Source organism: Phocoena sinus, chromosome 20 (genome assembly GCF_008692025.1).
Source record: "Phocoena sinus isolate mPhoSin1 chromosome 20, mPhoSin1.pri, whole genome shotgun sequence".
Classification (NCBI taxonomy): domain Eukaryota; kingdom Metazoa; phylum Chordata; class Mammalia; order Artiodactyla; family Phocoenidae; genus Phocoena; species Phocoena sinus.
The window spans coordinates 34,964,603-34,983,882 of NC_045782.1; the positions used below are offsets into that span (position 1 = coordinate 34,964,603).

Genomic DNA, 19,280 nt, shown 5'->3' on the forward strand with positions numbered 1-19,280 from the left:
GGCCCAGGCACTTCTGTCCTGTCCTGATGTAAGTAATAAGTACAGTTGTTTTGTGGATATTTTTGGTCTGTTCCCAGAGGCCACAAGAGAGAATCCGAAGGTGAAAGACTGAGAATCACACATTTGTGTGTTTGGGCTGTATTTCAGTGGCAAAACCATTAATGAAACTCTGAAAAATGCCGACTGAGTAGTCTTGTTTGTAATGCGCTGTACTGGGTTCACTTTTGATCCTCAGTGATCTTCCTGTCTGACTTTTAGGAAGTGTGGCAGTTCTTCCAAGATGATGTCGCTTAGTTAACGCATTCCCTTAATTGTCTCTTATCACAATCCTTTGAGCTAGGTTCGTTCTTTTCTCTTCATTTCATGTTACTGGGGAGAGAAGCAGTGCCTAAGGAGGTCAGGTAAGTTTACTAGCATTGTACAGCAAATTAGTGTCAGGGCTGTGTCAGCTCTCCATTTTCCATCTCTAGTCTGCTGTGCTACACTAAGTGAAGCTGGATGCCATTTACCCAAGGAAACGGGCTCTACCAAGTTTTTTTTTGGTAATGAAAGAGAGAATCATGAAAGCTTTACACTTTTAATTTTCTCTGTAACAATTTGGACCACAGAAAATCTACTTGAAATGTTTCAGCTTCTATTGATCTTCTTTCCACTTATTTGTATTGAAAACAAGTAGCTGTTAGCAATAAATATACATGTATTCCACCGTCAGTGTATATATGCCTCTGACAGGTAGAAGATTCCAGTGCCTTTGTAATGTTGCAATTAAAGTTGAAATATTAAATACCATATGAAATATGAAGTACCAAATATGAAATATCTCAATACTGGTTAACTCTTCTTTTTTTTTTTTGTGGTACGCGGGCCTCTCACTGTTGTGGCATCTCCCGTTGTGGAGCACAGGCTCAGCGGCCATGGCTCACGGGCCCAGCCGCTCCGCGGCATGTGGGATCCTCCCGGACCGGGGCACGAACCCGTGTCCCCTGCATCGGCAGGCGGACTCTCAACCACTGCGCCACCAGGGAAGCCCCTAGTTAACTCTTAAAACATCTCTTTCCTTATCAAACACAGAATATCCGTTCAAAGCCTGGGAATATGTATTTTTGCCAAATTTTAAATATGTGGGTCTACTAATTTTTCTTTTTATCATCTTTTAAATGGATTATTTGGATGTACTAGTTGAACTTATGAAAATGCTAATAATATTTGATCTTGACCTACAAAACTGGTGATTAAATATGTATTATCATTATAGGTTATAAAACATGCTAATGTAGTAAACCTACCACCCAACCCAGCAACATCACCAATAACTGAGAACTGACCTATATATGCTTCTCCCCTGTCCCTTAGACCTGTTGTCTCCCTACTCAGATGATGATAATAAACAGCACTTTTGAATTGTTTATCATCCCTTGTTCTTTATTTGCATGCCTGAACGATATATTGTTTAGGTTCGCTTGTTTTTGAGCTTTATGAAAATAGTGTCAGGGTGTATGTAGTCATCTAGGACTTGCTGCTTTCATATTATGTTTCTAAAATTTATTTATATTGTGAATGTACCTATAATTCTTGATTTTTAGTGCTGTACAGTAGTTTGTTGTATATTCACACGACAGTTGATTGGTTTGTTTATTCATTCTCTTGCTGATGGACATTTATTTATTTATTTTTAATACTTATTTAGTTGGCTGCTTTGGGTCTTAGTTGCGGTGCGTGGGCTTCTCTAGTTGTGGCACGTGTGGCTTCTCTAGTTGTGGCGCACGGGCTCAGTAGTTGCAACACATAGGCTCTCTAGTTGTAGCGTGTGGGCTCCAGAGCATGCTGGGTCAGTAGTTGCGGCGCGCGGGCTTAGTTGCCCTGTGGCATGCGGGATCTTAGCTGCCTGACCAGGGATCGAACCCACGTCCCTTGCATTGGAAGGCGGATTCTTAACCACTGGACCACCAGGGAAGTCCCCTGATGGACATTTAGTTTGTTGCTAGTCTTTTGATTAGAAATAGTGCTGCTGCTATAAACAACCTATATGCTGTCTGTTTATTTTTTCTTGATTGTTTTAATTATACAGAAATTAATAATATATTTCTAGTGGTTTTACCTTGACATTCTATGCTTAGACAAAGTAAACAAGAAATGGCACAATCTTTTATGAAATTTTATGTCTTTTATGAAATTTTCTTTTTTAAGAAAAGGAATTGACTTTAAAAGTGAGGCCCTTTTACAACTTGAAATTTAGAGGGTTATAGAGCCTTCCTGAGACATTTTCATGCAGTCATTTCTAAGACATAAATGTCACAGTCACGTCATCTTCACAGCTGCAATTTTGAATGAGTCTCCGTAGTCAACTTTATAGGCATTAAAAAAAAATCTTTAGTTTTTCTCAAAATGGTATCATTTTAGCATCATCATTTGCAGAGGAAAACAATCCCTTTCTAAGTTAAAAGTTTGGGCTCTGAAGACTCATTTGTGTATGCCATTTAAAATTTATTTTTAATTAAGCGTATTTAATGTTGGTAAGAGGTGCCAGACATTCAGAGCTCTGGAGACTCCAGGCATCCATATATCTGCAGAACAAGTCTGGCTCAGACAGTAAAGGTACATTCTCCTTCCTGCTGTGTTCCTGTCTGTGTCTGAAGAGAGGAATTGCCCCAGTGAGAGGAGTCACAGTCTTTGGGCCGCACTCAGTACCAAGTGCACGTGCAACCAGCACAGAGTCCACTGGTCACCACAGTTTGAAAATCAGCTTGGCTCTTGCCAGTTCATTTTACCCAGTCTAGTAGATTGCCATCAAGTGTTAATGACTTTGGGCTCCTGTCAGCCTGGTTTAATTCAAGCTTAGGAACCCAGTGCCAAAAGCGTTCTCCATTCCCTTCGTTGGCCATCCCAAGCGATTCCTGCCTTTCCCTATGAGGAAGCTGGATTTAATTGGTCTTTTCCTTGGTGTTTTGTTTGTTTTTAAATCAGCAGTATTTTGAAGCTAAAACTGGAAGTAGGCTACTTCTACTTTCGGTGTTGATATTATATCAAAGAAGTACGGGTGTTAATATGAGAAAGTTGCTGAACCAAATTAGAGATCTTACATGGGACGATCTCTGTTGGGGTGGTTTGTGTTGGGCCCTGGGCTATTAAAATAATGTTATACTCTGGCTACTGATGCTAAGCACATTCATAGTTCATTAGCTTGGTTGTTTCATTGCTCAAGACCGTAACAGCTATAGCTTTAAACAAACAAATAAACTTTGTGACCTGATAGTAAATATCTCACTCCTACACAGAAGGGACTACAGGTCACTTGGATGGGGCATTAACTTTGCCTCTGGGTTTATGACTGCATTTAAGGAAGGGCTGACTTGCCTCTTGAAGGTTAAAAGAAATTTGGGTCATTTAGGATGCTCCTCAGCTGTCTTTCTCATCTAACTCAGGAATAGCAAGAGTGGGGAGCTGATTCTCAAGGTTTGTGAGTTCTGCTTTCATTTGAACATTTCTAACCTAATGTGATACAGGGGAGGAAGCATAGCCAGGGTTGTCAGGCAGAAGACTGATCCGTTCGGTCTCATCTTCAGTTTGGTAATTTACATTTATTTTATGATGTTATATGGTTTATGAATCCTTGTATTTTGTATCCTGGCAAACTTCTGTGAGCTTCGCTGATCCATCTAGAAGTTACCAGGGTTTTTCTCTAGACTGAACAGTTAATTCAGCTGGTCAAACCACGCTGCTGCTGAAGCCAAACGGCAAGTTGGATTCCTCTATTAAACCCGTTGTCGTCATTCTGTTCCAAAGCTCTAAGTGCATGCCCAGCTGGAGCCAGTCATCTTGTATGTCGTTGTCACCAATGACTAAGTAAGGGTATAAATGGTGTGGGATACCCACCCAGTTATCACTACGCAAGATCTTGCAGGCCCAGTCCTGTTCATTAAACTAACATTTGTGAGGAAATGCTAGTTATTTACCAGGCCCTATGGAAGCTGCATTTTATTTTTATGTTCCAGACCTAACTGAAAGAAGTGAAGTGCTTTTAGGCTTATTAGAGTCTTTTCTCTGGAGAGTTTAGTTTAAATGGTAGTTTCTATAGAGTTCCTTGTATTTAACCTTTTGCTTAAGGCAGAATAAGGTAAATACTTGAGGTTTAACATTTGTTTTTGTCAGTTTTTTCCCTCTGGGGGTCTCGCCCAGGTCTTCAGGGCAGGGAAGGAGGAGCTTATTAGAAGTTTGGAAGAGAAGGAGATTTGTGGGGCTCTCTCCTTATTGTCCTGAGATGGTGTAGAATAAGTATGATCATGAGAGTTTGGAAATTACTTGATCCAGAGGTTAAAGACTTCATTTGTGAAGGTGGTTTCAGGAGAATATGCCTAACGTCAGCTTCTAAATGTACTATAACAACAAGGTAAAAGTCATCTCTCCTCCTGCTGGGAAGAAAATTCCTGGTAACGAAAGCTTTGGACTGTGTTTTCTTATCTTTCACAGGTGAGTGTGGTGCAAGATTCTGTCAACATTTCTGGCCAGAACACCATGAATATGGTGAAGGTTCCTGAGTGCCGGTTGGCGGATGAGTTAGGAGGACTGTGGGAGAATTCCCGGTTCACAGACTGTTGTTTGTGTGTCGCTGGCCAGGAATTCCAGGCTCACAAAGCTATCTTAGCAGGTTGGTATTTATTCATGGGGAGCTTTAGTTGTGGTTAAACAAGGAAGAACAGTAGGCTGCGGAATCACCTTTTGAATAACTTCAACTTTTTGAACTAGTCCAAAAAAACTGCAGCTAAATATATTTTTATATTGTGGTGACATTAGTTGTCAAAACCAAAAAGGCTACTCTCCATAAAAATGCTACTTCTTTTTTTCTCTCTGTAGTGGACTTAGGCCATCATTTTCAAGGAATGGATGATGATGTGTATTGGATGCCTTTGCACCTGGAGGTTAGATGTCAAAACACTGGTTAAGAGCAGGTATCCACCCCTAGACAGGGACTTAGGATGTAATGAGGATTCTGGGCTCAGGACTAAACCACCACATAGCCGAATCCCCAGCCCTGGAGGTCTTAGCCCTCTCTTCCAAACAAACGTACTAGAAGAATGAGAATGTTGCCAGTGACGTGGAAGATCAGGTCTTGTTCTAGTCATAGGCCCTTGGTCTTTAAGACCAGAAAGACTGACACACAGCAGGAACTGTTAAGGCAGACTGATGGCCTTACCTCACAGGGAAGCATAGCTTTCAGCCACAAAATTATATTCAGGCCAAGAGATGTAAGAGGAAATCACACGAACCGTCAGGTAACAGGTTTCTTACCAAGACCATCAGCCCTGCCATTTTAAAGTACACACCTGGCAAAACCTCTGTCTGGCTCAGTCTGACCATCTTCCTGATCCCTCTCTCAACTAGGTGTCACTGAGACTTGCTAAAGGACGTCATTAACTCTTGTGTTCGCGCCTCTGTGCTCAGCTAGGCCCTCGGCACTGCCGAGACCTCTTTCTAAAGATGCGTAGTCAGCGCCTTTTCTTTTCCTCAACAACAGACACTTCACACCTTTACCACTCTCCTTTAATCTCCAGCTCCTAAAAGATGACCTTGCTACTTCTTCCAAGAGAAAATCAAGGCCCTTCTCCCTTGGCTCTTGCCTCTCACTTGCATTTTCTCTGCATTCTCAGTGGAGGAGGTGTTCTTCGTGTCCAAAGCAGACTACTTTCTACTGTTGTTCTGTTTCGTGCTGCCTTCTCAGAAGCCTTACTCTGCCGATTAGACCCGTGTTCTCCGGTATCGTTGCCATCTATTTCTCCTGTTGCCTGTTCACGCTCAGCCTGTAAACACGCTCAAGCTTCTCCCTCTAGTTAATTCTCTCTTTATTTTCCAGAGCTAAGTTTCTTGAGTTGACATATTCATTCCCTCTATTCTTTCCTCCCACTTATCCTCAGTTTGCCTCCATGCCACAAAAGCGGTTTTCCAAAGTTACATGACCTGCTAGTTCCTAAATTTGAGGGACTCTAGTTTATATATTATTTGACTCCTTTCTTCTGGTTTCTCTGGCTGGCTCTCTGGCTACTTCTAATGTGTGGCCTCCCTCTTCTTCACCCATCCCTTTAAACACTGTTATTCCCTAAGGGTCTGCCTTAGTTCTCTTTTCACTCTACTTTAGCCTCCCTAGATTATTTTATTTATTCTAATAACATCAGCTTCTCTCTATCCACTGATCCCTCTAGGCATATTGCTGCTTTGGACCCTTCCCTCTTTATTAAAAGCACCAGCCCTTTAGTCTTCAGCTTCTGTAATGTATTTATATAGTACCTTATAGTCTATAGCCTTTCAGAGATAAGAACAATGAGAACTGATATTCTTTTGGAATAGATTAAAATATTAAGGTTCAGAGGGTTACGTGATTTGCCCAAGATTATATGGTTAGAAAATGGCCAATCTAAAATTAGTCCTTTCTGACATAAATTAGGTCAAAGTTCCAGGTGCCTGTTAGCTGAAACTCCTTCTATATATTCCATCTGTCCCTCCTCTCTTAGGTAGAGATTGGTAGTCTCAACTTTCACCCAAACCCCTGATTTATTGGACCTGATAAAATTTGAGTTCTTAGCCGTTTTATTACTTTCATGTTGAAATTAAGTTTACTTCTTCTTCACGGTGTTCATTAGACTAGAATGGGCATGGCTTAGAACACTGTTTCTGAACCTTTTTTTCATTATTCCCAGCCCTAAGGAAAAAATTAAGACACTAAGTACTAAGGAGTAAGATCTTGTCTAGTTGGGTTAAGATCTGAAGGGCCACAAATGACTGTGATACCTAAGATTGCTGTCACCTCTTTGGGGCATTATCATCTCTGTCGATAATGCATGGCTTGGAGGAACAGACAGCCTGCCATAAATAAGCCTGCACTTCACCTAGCTAACGGATGCCACTGAGCCCTGTTCTTGACCTCCTTGCTGTGTGGTCCCTGGAAGCGGAGGAAGTAGGTATCATTGTTCCAGGCAGAAATGCAGGTATTAGGACACCCTGCTTAGACCATGAAGGACCTTCCATTTGAACCCCAAGATCTACTCAGAGGATATCATTGTCATCTAACATAGGTAATTTGAGTAATCTCCTTGAAATATGAATGGTTGGAATGAAGCCAATAAATTATTTTGAAAGAAGTGATTTCTTATTTTCCCTATGTATTATATAATAATTATTCACTTATTGTATAATATAAAAAGAAAGTAATTTTATAATTCTGGCATAATTTGATGTAAAAGACCATTTCTGTAGTAGTGGGACAGGAAGGAAAATGATCTCTTCTTCTGGAGTTCCCTGGCGGTCCAGTGGTTAGGACTCGGCGCTTTCACTGCCATTGGCCCAGGTTCAATCCCTGGTCAGGGAACTAAGATCCCACAAGCCACGTGGTGTGGCCAAAAAAGAAAAAAAGAAAATGATCTCTTCTTCATAACAGAAGAACCAAGAGATTTTGGTGTGATAACCATATCTGTCTCTGTTTTCCTTTCACTTTGTAGCTCGTTCTCCAGTTTTTAGTGCCATGTTTGAACATGAAATGGAGGAAAGCAAAAAGGTATGTAACAGGATAGAGATACGTCTTTTTAGCTAGGTGGCTAGAATCAGATCATTTCCCAATTTGGCAGCAGATTTATTTTCCTGGGTTTTTTTTTTTGTCTTATTATGTTATTCAAATGGAGTAGAGTTCCCCGAACAGACAATTTCTGAGAGCAGAGAGAGGTAGTCTGTAAGCATTCTAGGTAAAGCAGAAACACTATTCCAGGCAGGTCATCCAAATAGTCTTGGGTGAGGGTATTAGACATGTGTTTCTACTGAGGAAAAGAAAGGTGAAAAATCAAAGGTATAGTTGTCTTGCTATTGTATTTGAGAAAACAAAGGTGGTACATATGTTGGGAGAAAAGGCTATTACAATCAAATAAGGCAAAGAGAACTTTTCCATTCGTGTTAGATTTAAAATGGTATGAGCTCCTCTCTTCATCAGAGCTTAAAATCATGAAAATTGTTTAGGGATTTTGTTCTGTTGGAATGTTTCTCATTTTTAGTTTCTTTGGCATAGAATCGGGTTGAAATCAATGATGTGGAGCCTGAAGTTTTTAAGGAAATGATGTGCTTCATTTACACGGGGAAGGCTCCGAACCTCGACAAAATGGCCGATGATTTGCTGGCAGCTGCTGACAAGGTGAGATGAGAACAGGAAAATAACAACAAGACTAGGAGTTTTGGTGACCTCTTGAGTTTCATGACTGGGCTTTTATGTTGCTTTGTGGGCAGGATGAACATATATCTTAGTTTCGTTTTTTTTTAAATATTTATTTATTTATTTGGTTACACCAGTCTTAGTTGCAGTAGGCGGGCTCCTTAGTTGCAGCATGTGGGCTTCTTAGTTGCGGCAGGCAGGCTCCTTAGTTGCAGCATGCGAGCTCTTAGTTGCGGCATGCGAACTCATAGTTGCAGCATGCATGTGGGATCTAGTTCCCTGACCGGGGATTGAACCCAGGCCCCCTGCATTGGGAGCGCAAAGTCTTATCCACTGGGCCACGAGGGAAGTCCCACATATATCTTAGTTTGGCCAGAACAGTCTTGGTTTACACTTGTGTTCCAACATAGTTACTGATAGCACCCTTTTTAGTTTCAAAAGTATCCTGCTTTGAAGGGCAAATTATATGGTCATCCTAATTATGGAAAAGAAGGATGAGTTGATGTTTACCTCTCTTCTCTTGCCGATCTCAAATTTAATCACAGTGATTTTAAAGATTCAGATAATATTAACATTTGGATTTATAATTTACAAAAATATTCTTGAGTTCATTAACTTTTATTTAAACTTTGTCAGTAAGAGAATAACTTTTACCTAGTATCCTGCTTATTAGCATTTTCAGCTTTTACCTTAGAAGTTATTGAAATATACCACATTCAGAATTGTAAGATGACGAATAGATCTTTGGGAAAAAAGAGAGACTACTACAATAAATGTATGCTTTGATTGTAAGACACATTTTAATTTGAGAAATGTTAAAGTGTGAAAATAAAAATGTAGATCTTAGGCTTAAGGAAATATGGTTATTACCTAAAACAACAGGCTGGTGATTCCCAAAATAGGGTTGAGGGGAAAAGCTTAATGAAACACCAAGTCAAATTGGGTTTTTTTGTGTTGCTCTTTTATAGCAGGGCCTTTCTCAGAACCTTTAGTATGTCAGTGTGTACTGTTAGTTTTCTAAAAGAGAATATAATAGACAAATTTCTCCAATTTAGTTAACCCTGGAGTTACTTTTCTCAAGGATCACCTCTGGGGATTAGTGTTCCCGAAAACACACTTTGGGAAACTGACTTTCATTGTGTAGATAGACCAGAGAGAGCAGTGACCTGTTCCTCCAAGGCCCTGTGGTCTGAGGAAACGTGACTGAGGGGTGGGGGTGGGGGTGTGTGTAAAAGGATTGCTATTTATCCTGTGGAAGCTTCTCTTACATTGGGGGGCAGTTGAGGCAAGGGTGTTAAAGGGCTTAAACCCGGCCAGCAGTAGACCCCATGAGAAAGATGGTTCTCTGCTGGAGGTGCCTCCTTTTCCTGCCATGATGCTGCAGCGCCCACCCGAGGGGCACAGCTGGCTCTGGCCTGAGAGCACTAGAGCCTTCTCAGGATTCACTCTCGGGAGTAATCTCCATCCTTCTCCCTTAGCACCCCGGAGGAGAGTGTTTGTGTTTACAGTGGAGGTTTTAGCTTTATTGATCATCTTTTTGGAGTGTTTGTAGAGGATGAGGCATGTAAACCCAATCAGTGCTACCAGTGAAAAGGATTGAATAATAGCTGCATCTTTCTTATCACCTTTCAAGACTTTATTAAGTACGATTAAGCAATGTGAACATCCTATACCCTGCCAGTCTAGCTCAGTTCTGACCAGAGGAAACTTGCCTCCAGTGGAAACAGAAAGAAAATATTCGCTGTGAGTTCTGGGGAAGTAGGATACACAGCCCAAATGGCTGCTTTTTATAAACATGAGTTTATAATGATTCTGCCTCATCTGCCCTCTGATTTTTCTTTTTTCTTCTTTTTTTTTTGGCCTCACCACGCGGCTTGTGGGATTTTAGTTCCCCAAGCAGGGATCGAACCCAGGCCCTCGGCAGTGAGAGCACAGAGTCCTGACCACTGGACTGCCAGGGAATTCCCCTTCCTCTGACTTTCAATGAAGCAGTCACTTGTGCTTATACATACCAGGCATTTATCCCCCTCATTGTCTAGCTCCCATAAGGATGAGTAGCATCACAAGGTCCAATTTTTAGACAGAAATACCAAAACTCAGAGTGGTACATTCTCAGAGCCAGGGTTAGACATCTGTGTCCCTGGGTTTTCATTCCTGCTCCTCAGCCAGAGAGCCTACTGGGAACCTACTGTAAGTAGAGAGAGCAGGGGGTCAGCCTGAACTGACACTCTGAGGTTGGTGCTTTTCAGTACAATGCGTTAGTTAAAGCAGTTGAATCACAGCGGTGCTCTAAATTTATGAATGAGAAGTAACCGAAGGGTGCGTTTTTCAAATTCCATTCAGACTTTCCCATTAGACAGTCCTTGCTCTAAGCTTATTTGAAAACATTTTTACCTTTACACCTCCTTGTGAGCTTCAGGAAAACAGAATAAGAAAATTTTCATGGAAGGATCTAAACATCTAGAATTTACCCAAGAGGCTAAAACAGCTTCTGCTAAGTTTTTCCAGTCTCCTGGGGACATGCGTAATTAGACCAAAAACAAAACAAAACACATAGCCCAGGCCTAGGAGACAAATTTCAATCTCCCGGGTAAGTACTGCCATTAGGCAGGTTTTTCAGAAGCATAATTAAGAAAAAAACCTTTGTCCCCAAGGGACGAAAATGGCTACTTTTGTCTAATTATGCAGTAGGGATCAGAGCTATTCACAGTAAAAGTCCTTTGAAAAGAATTTTATTGAGAAAGGGTAAGACGAGTATTCTGTGCAGAGTATTCTGTGCAGCACCGTGTGAAGAGTGAGCATTTACTTAACCCTTTCCAGTCTTTTAAAACAAAAGCGGCAGCCTCATTTCTTTCTTGTGTAGTGTCATTCCTGTTTTCCATGGAAACTGTTTTCTAGTTACTCAAATGTAAGAAATTAAAGCTGCACCCAAAACCAATAAAACTCTCTTTTTGCTGCAGGAGATCACAGTGCCAGCAGATATGCCTCCTCACCCAGAATTCATAACAATAAAATTGTCTTGGTTTGATCGTCATGATTCAGCCTGAAGGAGTATTGTGTCATTCAGCTCTCAGGCCCTCAAGATGGGACCTGTATGGGGACTGTGGATACCCCCAGAGCAAACCATTCTCCTATGAACTGATTAATGACATTTTATTTTGTGCCTTCCTTTATCCCTTCTTCCCCCTTTTCCCTGAAATTCCTTAGTAAGTTCATAATATATTTGAGAGCAAGTAGTACAGTTGCATCAAAACAAATCAGGTAGATCAGATGTGCCCAATATTAACCTAGGCCTTCATTTCCAAAACATTTACTTATACCCTTTACTTGGAAAATACGAAGTTTTTAGGCTGAAACTGGATCCAGGGTCTCTGTTGCTTTGTTCTTCTACCCTAAGAATCTTAACCTCAACCCCAATAAGATAGGACTCCATTTATCCTCTTCTGTTGAAAAGGAGGCCTTTAGTTGACACTCATTCAGGAATAACTAGTGGTAGAGATGCTGCTGAATGTCACCACAGGGCTCCTTTTCACAGCCTGATGGGACAGCTGGAATATCCTGCTGGGCTGGTGACGACGCTTAAGTAGAAAGGACTGTGCTGCACCCTAGTCTGGCTCTAAATAAAAGGATTGCAGACATTTAAATGTAATGTCCCTGTTGACTTGAAGCAGAGAAATACCTCATTGTAAGGGTAGGTGGTGATGGTTTAAGAGACACTTTAATGGTAGTCGGGGTAGGGGAAAACTTGAAGATATGGATCTATTCCATAATTGCCATTTTTCTAATAGACTTTAGAACTTGAATGGCAGCTATGCAAGTTATCTTGGCTGTTCATTCCGGCCTTCGGAGTATGGTTTCGTTTTATAATTGCAGTAGCAGCATCTTCGTGGTCTGCAGTTCTGTTAAGGTATCCAGTCACGTGATGGTACAGCTGAAGAAAACAACTTCAGCAGCAGTCAGTCCAGAGCATTCCTGCTCTGACGACAGCCACGCTTGTGTTTTACAGTATGCCTTGGAGCGTTTAAAGGTCATGTGTGAGGATGCCCTCTGCAGTAACCTCTCCGTGGAGAACGCCGCAGAAATTCTCATCCTGGCTGACCTCCACAGCGCAGATCAGTTGAAAACTCAGGCAGTGGATTTCATCAACTAGTGAGTTGTCATCTTCAAAGTTCTTTCAGGGTAGTGGGGTTAGTTAACGAATGAGAAAGGAAGACTTTGAATTGGTGAATGAAACAGGTGAGTAGCTTCATTAAGCTTTTTAGTAGTAAGTAGAGAGTGTCCATCTTTTCCTTCAGCTTGACAGTGTGAAAAATGGTTTTGCTTTCATCAGTCTAATCTGATTGGTGAGTGAAGCGTATTACTACCTTGCAGGATCAGAATTGATGAAAATGACAACCTGCTGGTCTGAAAAAGCTGTGTCCCCTAGAGCGATAGTATCTTTACTTCACGCTCACCGGCTTAAAAAAAAGACATGCAGATCTCTGGGAGAGCAGAAGTGGATCTTTATGAGTTAGTAAGAGTGTCCAGTGGTCGACTGCAGAATGGGGGAAAAGAGAAGGCATGATCAGGAGACGAGGTCGTAAAATAACTGTTTTGAGAAAGAAGCGTAAATTCCAGTAGATCTGTTCCTTCATCCTAAATGGCCATATTACTTTCTGAAATAATTCTCAGTGGGACATGTTATACTCCTTTGCCTGATGGGGAGCAAAAGTTGGAAAAAACCCCAGGAAGAGAGGCAGGCCTACTAATAAAGCCCTCAAAACAGCAGTTCTGGGGGGTGAGAGGTCTAAGAGGTCGCAGGGTAGGTGAGTAAACATTACTTAACGCAGAAAATGCCCTGAAAACAGGAAATGATGTCCTCTAAGTCTGTAAGATTGTTCCGAAGCAAAGTGTTCCTTGTCCTGAGTGCTCACTCCGTGCTGGACACTTGGTTGGTGCTTTTTAGATGTTAACCGTTCGGTGAAGTGTGAGTATTAGCCCCTCTTTTTCGATTATCAAATAGGCCCCAGGCTATGACCTGCTTTGTGGTTATGGGACTAGTAAATGGCAAAGCCAGATGGAAGCTCAGAGCTGTCTGACCCAGAGAAGTCTTGCTCTTTGTCTTTATCAGCATCACCAATGAATATGAAGAGCATTGATGATGTAGAGAAGAGCCTGAGGAACATTTCATCTTTTGTAATTGAGAACATAGTGTCTCAGAGTCCTAGTTTTCAGAGTTACAACAGTCGTAACCTGGTCACCTGTCTGCACATTTTCTAACAAGCAAATTCTCATGCATGTTAAGGGTTCTGTCTGAGTACGTCTTGCATTGACACCCATAACAGCAAACCCTGGGAAATTCGGCTGTCTGGGTGGCTGTTTAATTCATCCTTCATTCACCCCTCTGGTAACCCATCTCTCACATTTCTCCTAGTCATGCTTCGGATGTCTTGGAGACCTCCGGGTGGAAGTCAATGGTGGTGTCACATCCCCACTTGGTGGCTGAGGCGTACCGCTCTCTGGCTTCAGCACAGTGCCCGTTTCTGGGACCCCCGCGCAAGCGCCTGAAGCAGTCCTAAGATCCTGCCTGTTGTAAGACTCCGTTTATTTTCCAGAAGCAGCAGCCACTGTTGCTGCCACAAACCACCAGGTAGACAGCGCAATCTGTGGAGCTTTTACTCCGTTGTGGGGGGAAAAGACTGCATCGTGGCCCCAGACTTTTAAAACAGCACTAAGTAAACTTGGGGGAAACGGGTGGGGGGAGGGAAGGGCCCGGGACTCGGGGCTGTTCAACCTAATGAAAATCCTGTTGCTGCGTCACTGTGTTCTCTTTGGCCTGGCCGAGTTTGATACTGTGGGGATTCAGTTTAGGCGCTAGCCCTGAGGACATCCCAGCGGTGGTACTTTGGAGAAACCTGTCTGCATCTGACTGAGCAGAACAGATCGTCAGGTGCCTGGAGCAAAAAGAAAATTTAAAAAGGACATTTAGTTTTAAGAGAAGGGAAAAGGAAAGAAGAAAGGATTTTTGCAGAATTTCTCAAAAATCAATTTTTGGATTCCAGTAGTATTTATGTTGAGAGAAGTTTTAGTACATCCAGCTGTGCTAAAACTTGGGTATTTGTGAGAACTCACCACGCACCATGCAAATATCAGAAGAGCTCTCTTGTTGTTAGCACTTACTGTTTGCAAGAACACAATACTTCCCGTTACCCTTTTATGAAAAACAACAAGCAGAGGTGAAAGGGGAAGGAGACGATTTGATCTAGAAGATGAGTATTCTGATGTGGTAGCTTTTGGGAAAAAATCTTTATTGGTGTTGAAAACTGGAAAAAGTAATTCATCCAGAATTCATACTGTCTTGACAAAAACTATGGTTCTCTGTTTTTAGATATTGTGGAAAATGTTTTTTGGCATTTTTCTCTGATTTTATTTCTTCTCCCCGTTCCTTTTTCTAAAAAACAAACACACACAAGACAAAAACAGAGCAAAAAGACGAGAAAAGGAAATTTTATTATTAATGCTGTGTGGGAAAACTCCCAGCCCAGATTGTTCAGCTGTTCGTACCTGACTTGCCACCTGCATAGGAGCCAGTCCTGTTCCTTCCAATTCGCCCCTCTTCCTACAGGGGAGAACTTCCAAATGTTAATTTTTTTCTTTTTGAAAATATAAATAATGACTATTTTGTACTGTGTGGTATCTCTGGTCTTTTGTTTCACTCACCTGGCTTGTCTTCGGGGTCTGAGTTCCTTAAGGGATTTTGAAGGCCTAGTTTGATTCTTTAGCTTGCAGAGATTATGCTCCAAATGTCTAAGCAGTAGGAATTTATTGCGTCTCCCTAATCTCAAGTTCCCTTTGTGAGCTACCAGCATCCGCCAGTCCCTTGTCCTTCTTATCTCACAGTCCACGTCCTCCTGAGGGGTCAGGCTTCTTCTGCCAAGGCGAGTAACGGAAGTGGGCTTTCCTGCACCCTACATGTTTCAAGACCGAATTCCCAATCTCCCTTCTCCTTAAGTAAATACAAAAATATCAAGGGGACATGAATGTGGAGGCTTAATAAAGGGAAATTCTTATCTCTGACTGGTTCTGTCACTGACTGGATGTGTTTGCAGAAAAGTTAATGTCCAAATTCCCAGGGAGCTCGCAGGAATGCTCTGGGGCTCCTCCTCTGCCTTTCCCGCAGCAGTGCTGGACAGGGCAGTGGGATACACTGGAGAACCATTGGCCATTGCGCCAAGGTGTGTATGGTTTGACCTATTGTCAGTATAATCAAAGGCAGGATTTGCTTATTGGAAACCACTCCTTTGCGCTTCTCGGTTTCCTCCTAAGTGTCACCTGTGTGAGCAAGTGTCCAGTTCTCCATGTCCTGGCTGCTGTCCTGTGCCTCCGGAGTCCTCACTTTCCAGATCAGCACGTGGATCTGGGGACCAGGGCGCACCCAGGGTCTCCTGTACGCACACTGTCTCTCAGGTAACTGCACTGGCTCAGCACTGCTCCCGTTTCAGCAAACCTTCCTGTACAGTATCTCATTTGAACTTCCCAACAACTCGATGGGTTGGGTGGGATAAATGAGATAGATAGCATCTTCCCATTTTATAGGTGAGAGAAATTGAAACCCTGAGGGACATGCCTAAGGTTACACAACTTGAGTGAGAGTTCTTCTAATGTGATACCCTGAAAAGATTATGTAAGCAACTGGAGGAAGTTCCATTTCTGAAATGTTTAGGTACGCAATCTGAGGTAAAGCTTTCTTTCTGTGGGGATGGCAAGAGCAGAAGCTCTGGAAAGGCGCCTCAGCTGGCCTGTGTGTCAGAGGATCCAGGAGGACAAACCGGGCTTCAGATTTGCCCTTCCTCATTCACAGAAAGCTGTGGATTGGGGGCTGGTAGGTTCAGGGAACATGTCCTCAGGAGGGTAGCAGTTCTGGCACCAAGCTTCTGGCAAGATGAAAGTCTCTTCTGGGATTTCCCAAAATTTACGGGATTTCCACTGTGGGCTTTACTGTTGGGTACAAAGCAGTTAGGATTTCGGGTACAGGTGAAGCTGTTTGATGCCTCTCCTGTCATTATTCTTTCTGGACATGTTTGTTTCTGTTTAAATGATAGAGTTGAAGCCATCTGGTTATGACAACATCAGAGCCCCAGCATACTGTTCATAAACCTCCCACTGCCACCACCCCCTCCCTGAGCTCCCCCACATCTGAAATTTAATTCAAGTTAGCTCCACAGTCTGGGGCATGTGCTGTCACTGCAGAGATGTCCGTGCCAGTGGAACAGTTGGAGATTTCAATTCCACAAGGATATGGCTTATTTATCAAAACAATATTTCAGGCAAGTAGTTTCACAGAACCTTTGGAGTTGCAGTTTCAGGTCCAAATACTGTATCTGGCATCATTCCCCAACTTCCCTCCTTCCTTATTGTCAGCCCCCCTCTATCTGGCCATTCACGGAAAATTTTTCTTGTTTCTTATGTAGAGATTAAAGCTGTGTTATTAGGCATTTCAAACACCTTTATGAGGTTTAACAATTCAGGTAAGAGATGCCTCTTTTCCTTATCGCTGGTAAGTCTGCTGGGCTTTTAGGCCTTTAAGAGGTTCCTCTTTTTTTTTTTTTTTTTTTTTTTTTTTAAATTCTAGCCAGAGACATCAAGATTCTTTCTTAGGCCAAAAGATCTCTAGCTTGACCACCACTCTGCGTATTCATTTATAATTCTGGCTTAAACCTATTGTAGGTTCTCCATACTGCGTGAGCCTGTGCAGATGAAAGGAAACAGCCTGTATGTTTATGAGCAAAACAACAGACGGGGGAGGGGGAGTTGAGCTGTACTTTGAAACTGACTGTTGCTTTGTTCTGGCTCTTCAACTCCTATAAAAGAACAGCAACTAAATCCCCCCAACATGACTATATTGGATCCTTTGGTTTATCTTTGTCAAAGACAAATTCTTGGCTGGAGCCCAACCTTATTTCCCACAGCTAATTATCTTTTTAATCAGCCCGGGCCTGTGTGTTTCCTTTATCTCATGACTGTTCCCTGAACCCTGCCCTATATCATTTAGATTCATTTCTAATGGCTCGCTGACTAATCCAGCATTCAGGTGAGTACGGTCGGACTGCTCTTTATGTATGTGTATGCACAAGGTAGATGTGTCTCCCCCCTTTTAATTTCAGAAGTGACCTTGCCACGTTGGGGACTTTGACCCAATAGGTGGACACCTCCTGGAGACAGTAAGCAAGGAAGCAAATGTAGGATGATCAGTATTTGGGATAATGAGCTGGGAGAACCAGAAGCTTTGACCTCCAGATGAGAGCGGAAACTTGAGTGTTGTCGACTGATGGGATCTTTATGTGGCTAAGCTATTATAATGCAAGATATCATTCCCCCTCTGTAAATCCTGTAATGCTGGAGTAGAAAGTGGCATCTGGAACACTCTTTGGTTCTGATTCCTGCAGCTCTAGGAAAAGAGAATTTTAGACTTGAGGGAATTCAGTACAAGCAACAGAAATGACTAAGGAGTTGAAGGGGATCAACCTCAGGGGGAAAACGTTATGAAGATAAAATACGCATTACTCCAGTATGGGAATGTTGCACCAGGACCTGTAGCTTACAGATCTCACGGGGAGTTCTGTACGCTTGCCGGCTTGTGTTGTGCAGCTCCCGTTCATCCCAAGGTGATAGAACCATAACATCCTCGAGGTCACTCAACCTGGCTCTGAGCCAAGAAGCAGCAGAAGGCAAAGGGATAGCTTTGGGCCTGAGGCCCCCAGACCAGAAAGAAGGTGGAAATCTCAGAACTTGCCTACGTGGGCACCCCTGCTCATAACGCTCAGTTGAAATGGGGTGAGCTTTAGCCCCCTCAAGACCCTGAAAGGTGAGCTTTTGACAAACTTCAGGGGAAAAAAGGGGCCCCCACATAATTCATCTTCTTTTCATGTCTGAGAAAACACATCCAGAGAAGCGAGATGACTGCTCAAGGTCACAGAGATGAAAACTCAGGCCACTGACAGCAAACAGTGCCTGAGCACCTAGAAAGTGGCAGACACTGTGCTAGGCTAGGTTCGAGGAGAGGGGTAGGATTTTCCCTCCACTGATCCGGTCTAATGGAGGAGACGGGAGTGGCCTACAGAAACAAAGCCGGGAGGTCATAGCACCGAGGACTGAAAAGCTATCGAATTTAGCAGGAAGGAGGTCAGCGGTTACCTTAGAGCAGTTTCTGTCAAGTGGTGGAGGCAGAAGCCAAGACTGATGAGAAGGTAAGCAAACATGGCTTGAGGATAAGCCACTCTTTCCAGAAGTTTGGCAGGGAGAGAGGAAGGGAATCTCTCCCACCCACTCTTAAGAACTTAACGTCTCCATTTAGTCAACACAGTTATGTTTGTTTAGAAGTGATGGTATACAGGTTGTTCCATAAAATTACAGACACTTCAGCGACTGATGTTTGTAATAAAAGTCATGTCTGTAGAATAATTATAGCTTCAAATTGAGAAAACAATCACCGTCAACCCTTACACAGTTTTGAGAATGATTTCCTCAAGACAGACACACGTTTCTATACTTCTTTAACCCGTCCATCCTCCAGGTAAAAGTTGGCTTCACATTTATCATAGACCCTTAAAATGTTTTTCTGGGCAGTGGTTTTGTTCAGTGGCGCGCTACTTAAAGGTATAACATTTAGTTCCCCAAAATGTCAGCCCTGATTGGTAGCATTTGCTAGTTTCCATGGTGTAAGTACCCCCACTATGGCCATTTCAAACCCTGAGGTGGCATTACCAGGTGCAGAGTTGGAAGGGGTGTGCAGCTCCCCATTGTCGAGTACTGCCACCATACAGATGGGGTAAACGAGTAGAACCTCAAGCCATAGGCAATGGTAAAGTGTAAGATACTTAGGAAGAGATGAATTTTGAGTATTTATTACTTTTGCTGTTAGTTGTACATTGATACGATTTAATTTTTAATTGGCCATTTAACAACCATCTCTCAAATTTTCTGAAAATTTTAACGAATGGCTCTATAGAGCCAGTGTGAACTGGTTCCAGCACACCACTGGTGTGCTTTCAAATTTGCCCTCCAACATCTGTGCTTTGTTATTTCCTGTTATCCTACGGCACTTTAAAATGCACTT

General features: G+C 42.5%; 1 protein-coding gene across 7 annotated transcripts in view; it reads left to right on the forward strand.

Moving 5' to 3' along the window:
* The window catches only part of SPOP (speckle type BTB/POZ protein), a 67,510-nt gene extending 52,659 nt beyond the window's left edge, over window positions 1–14,851 (forward strand). For 4 of the 7 annotated variants that reach the window (XM_032616735.1, XM_032616733.1, XM_032616732.1 and 1 more), the window contains 5 exons: window positions 4,468–4,645; window positions 7,488–7,543; window positions 8,045–8,167; window positions 12,192–12,334; window positions 13,599–14,851. In XM_032616735.1, the coding sequence (XP_032472626.1) occupies window positions 4,468–4,645; window positions 7,488–7,543; window positions 8,045–8,167; window positions 12,192–12,334; window positions 13,599–13,743 (645 nt within the window). In that variant the 3' untranslated portion in view covers window positions 13,744–14,851. The remainder of the gene's footprint in view (window positions 1–4,467; window positions 4,646–7,487; window positions 7,544–8,044; window positions 8,168–12,191; window positions 12,335–13,598) is intronic. The other 3 variants (XM_032616738.1, XM_032616737.1, XM_032616736.1) reach the window with 1 other exon arrangement.
* The last annotated feature ends 4,429 nt before the right edge of the window (window positions 14,852–19,280 follow it).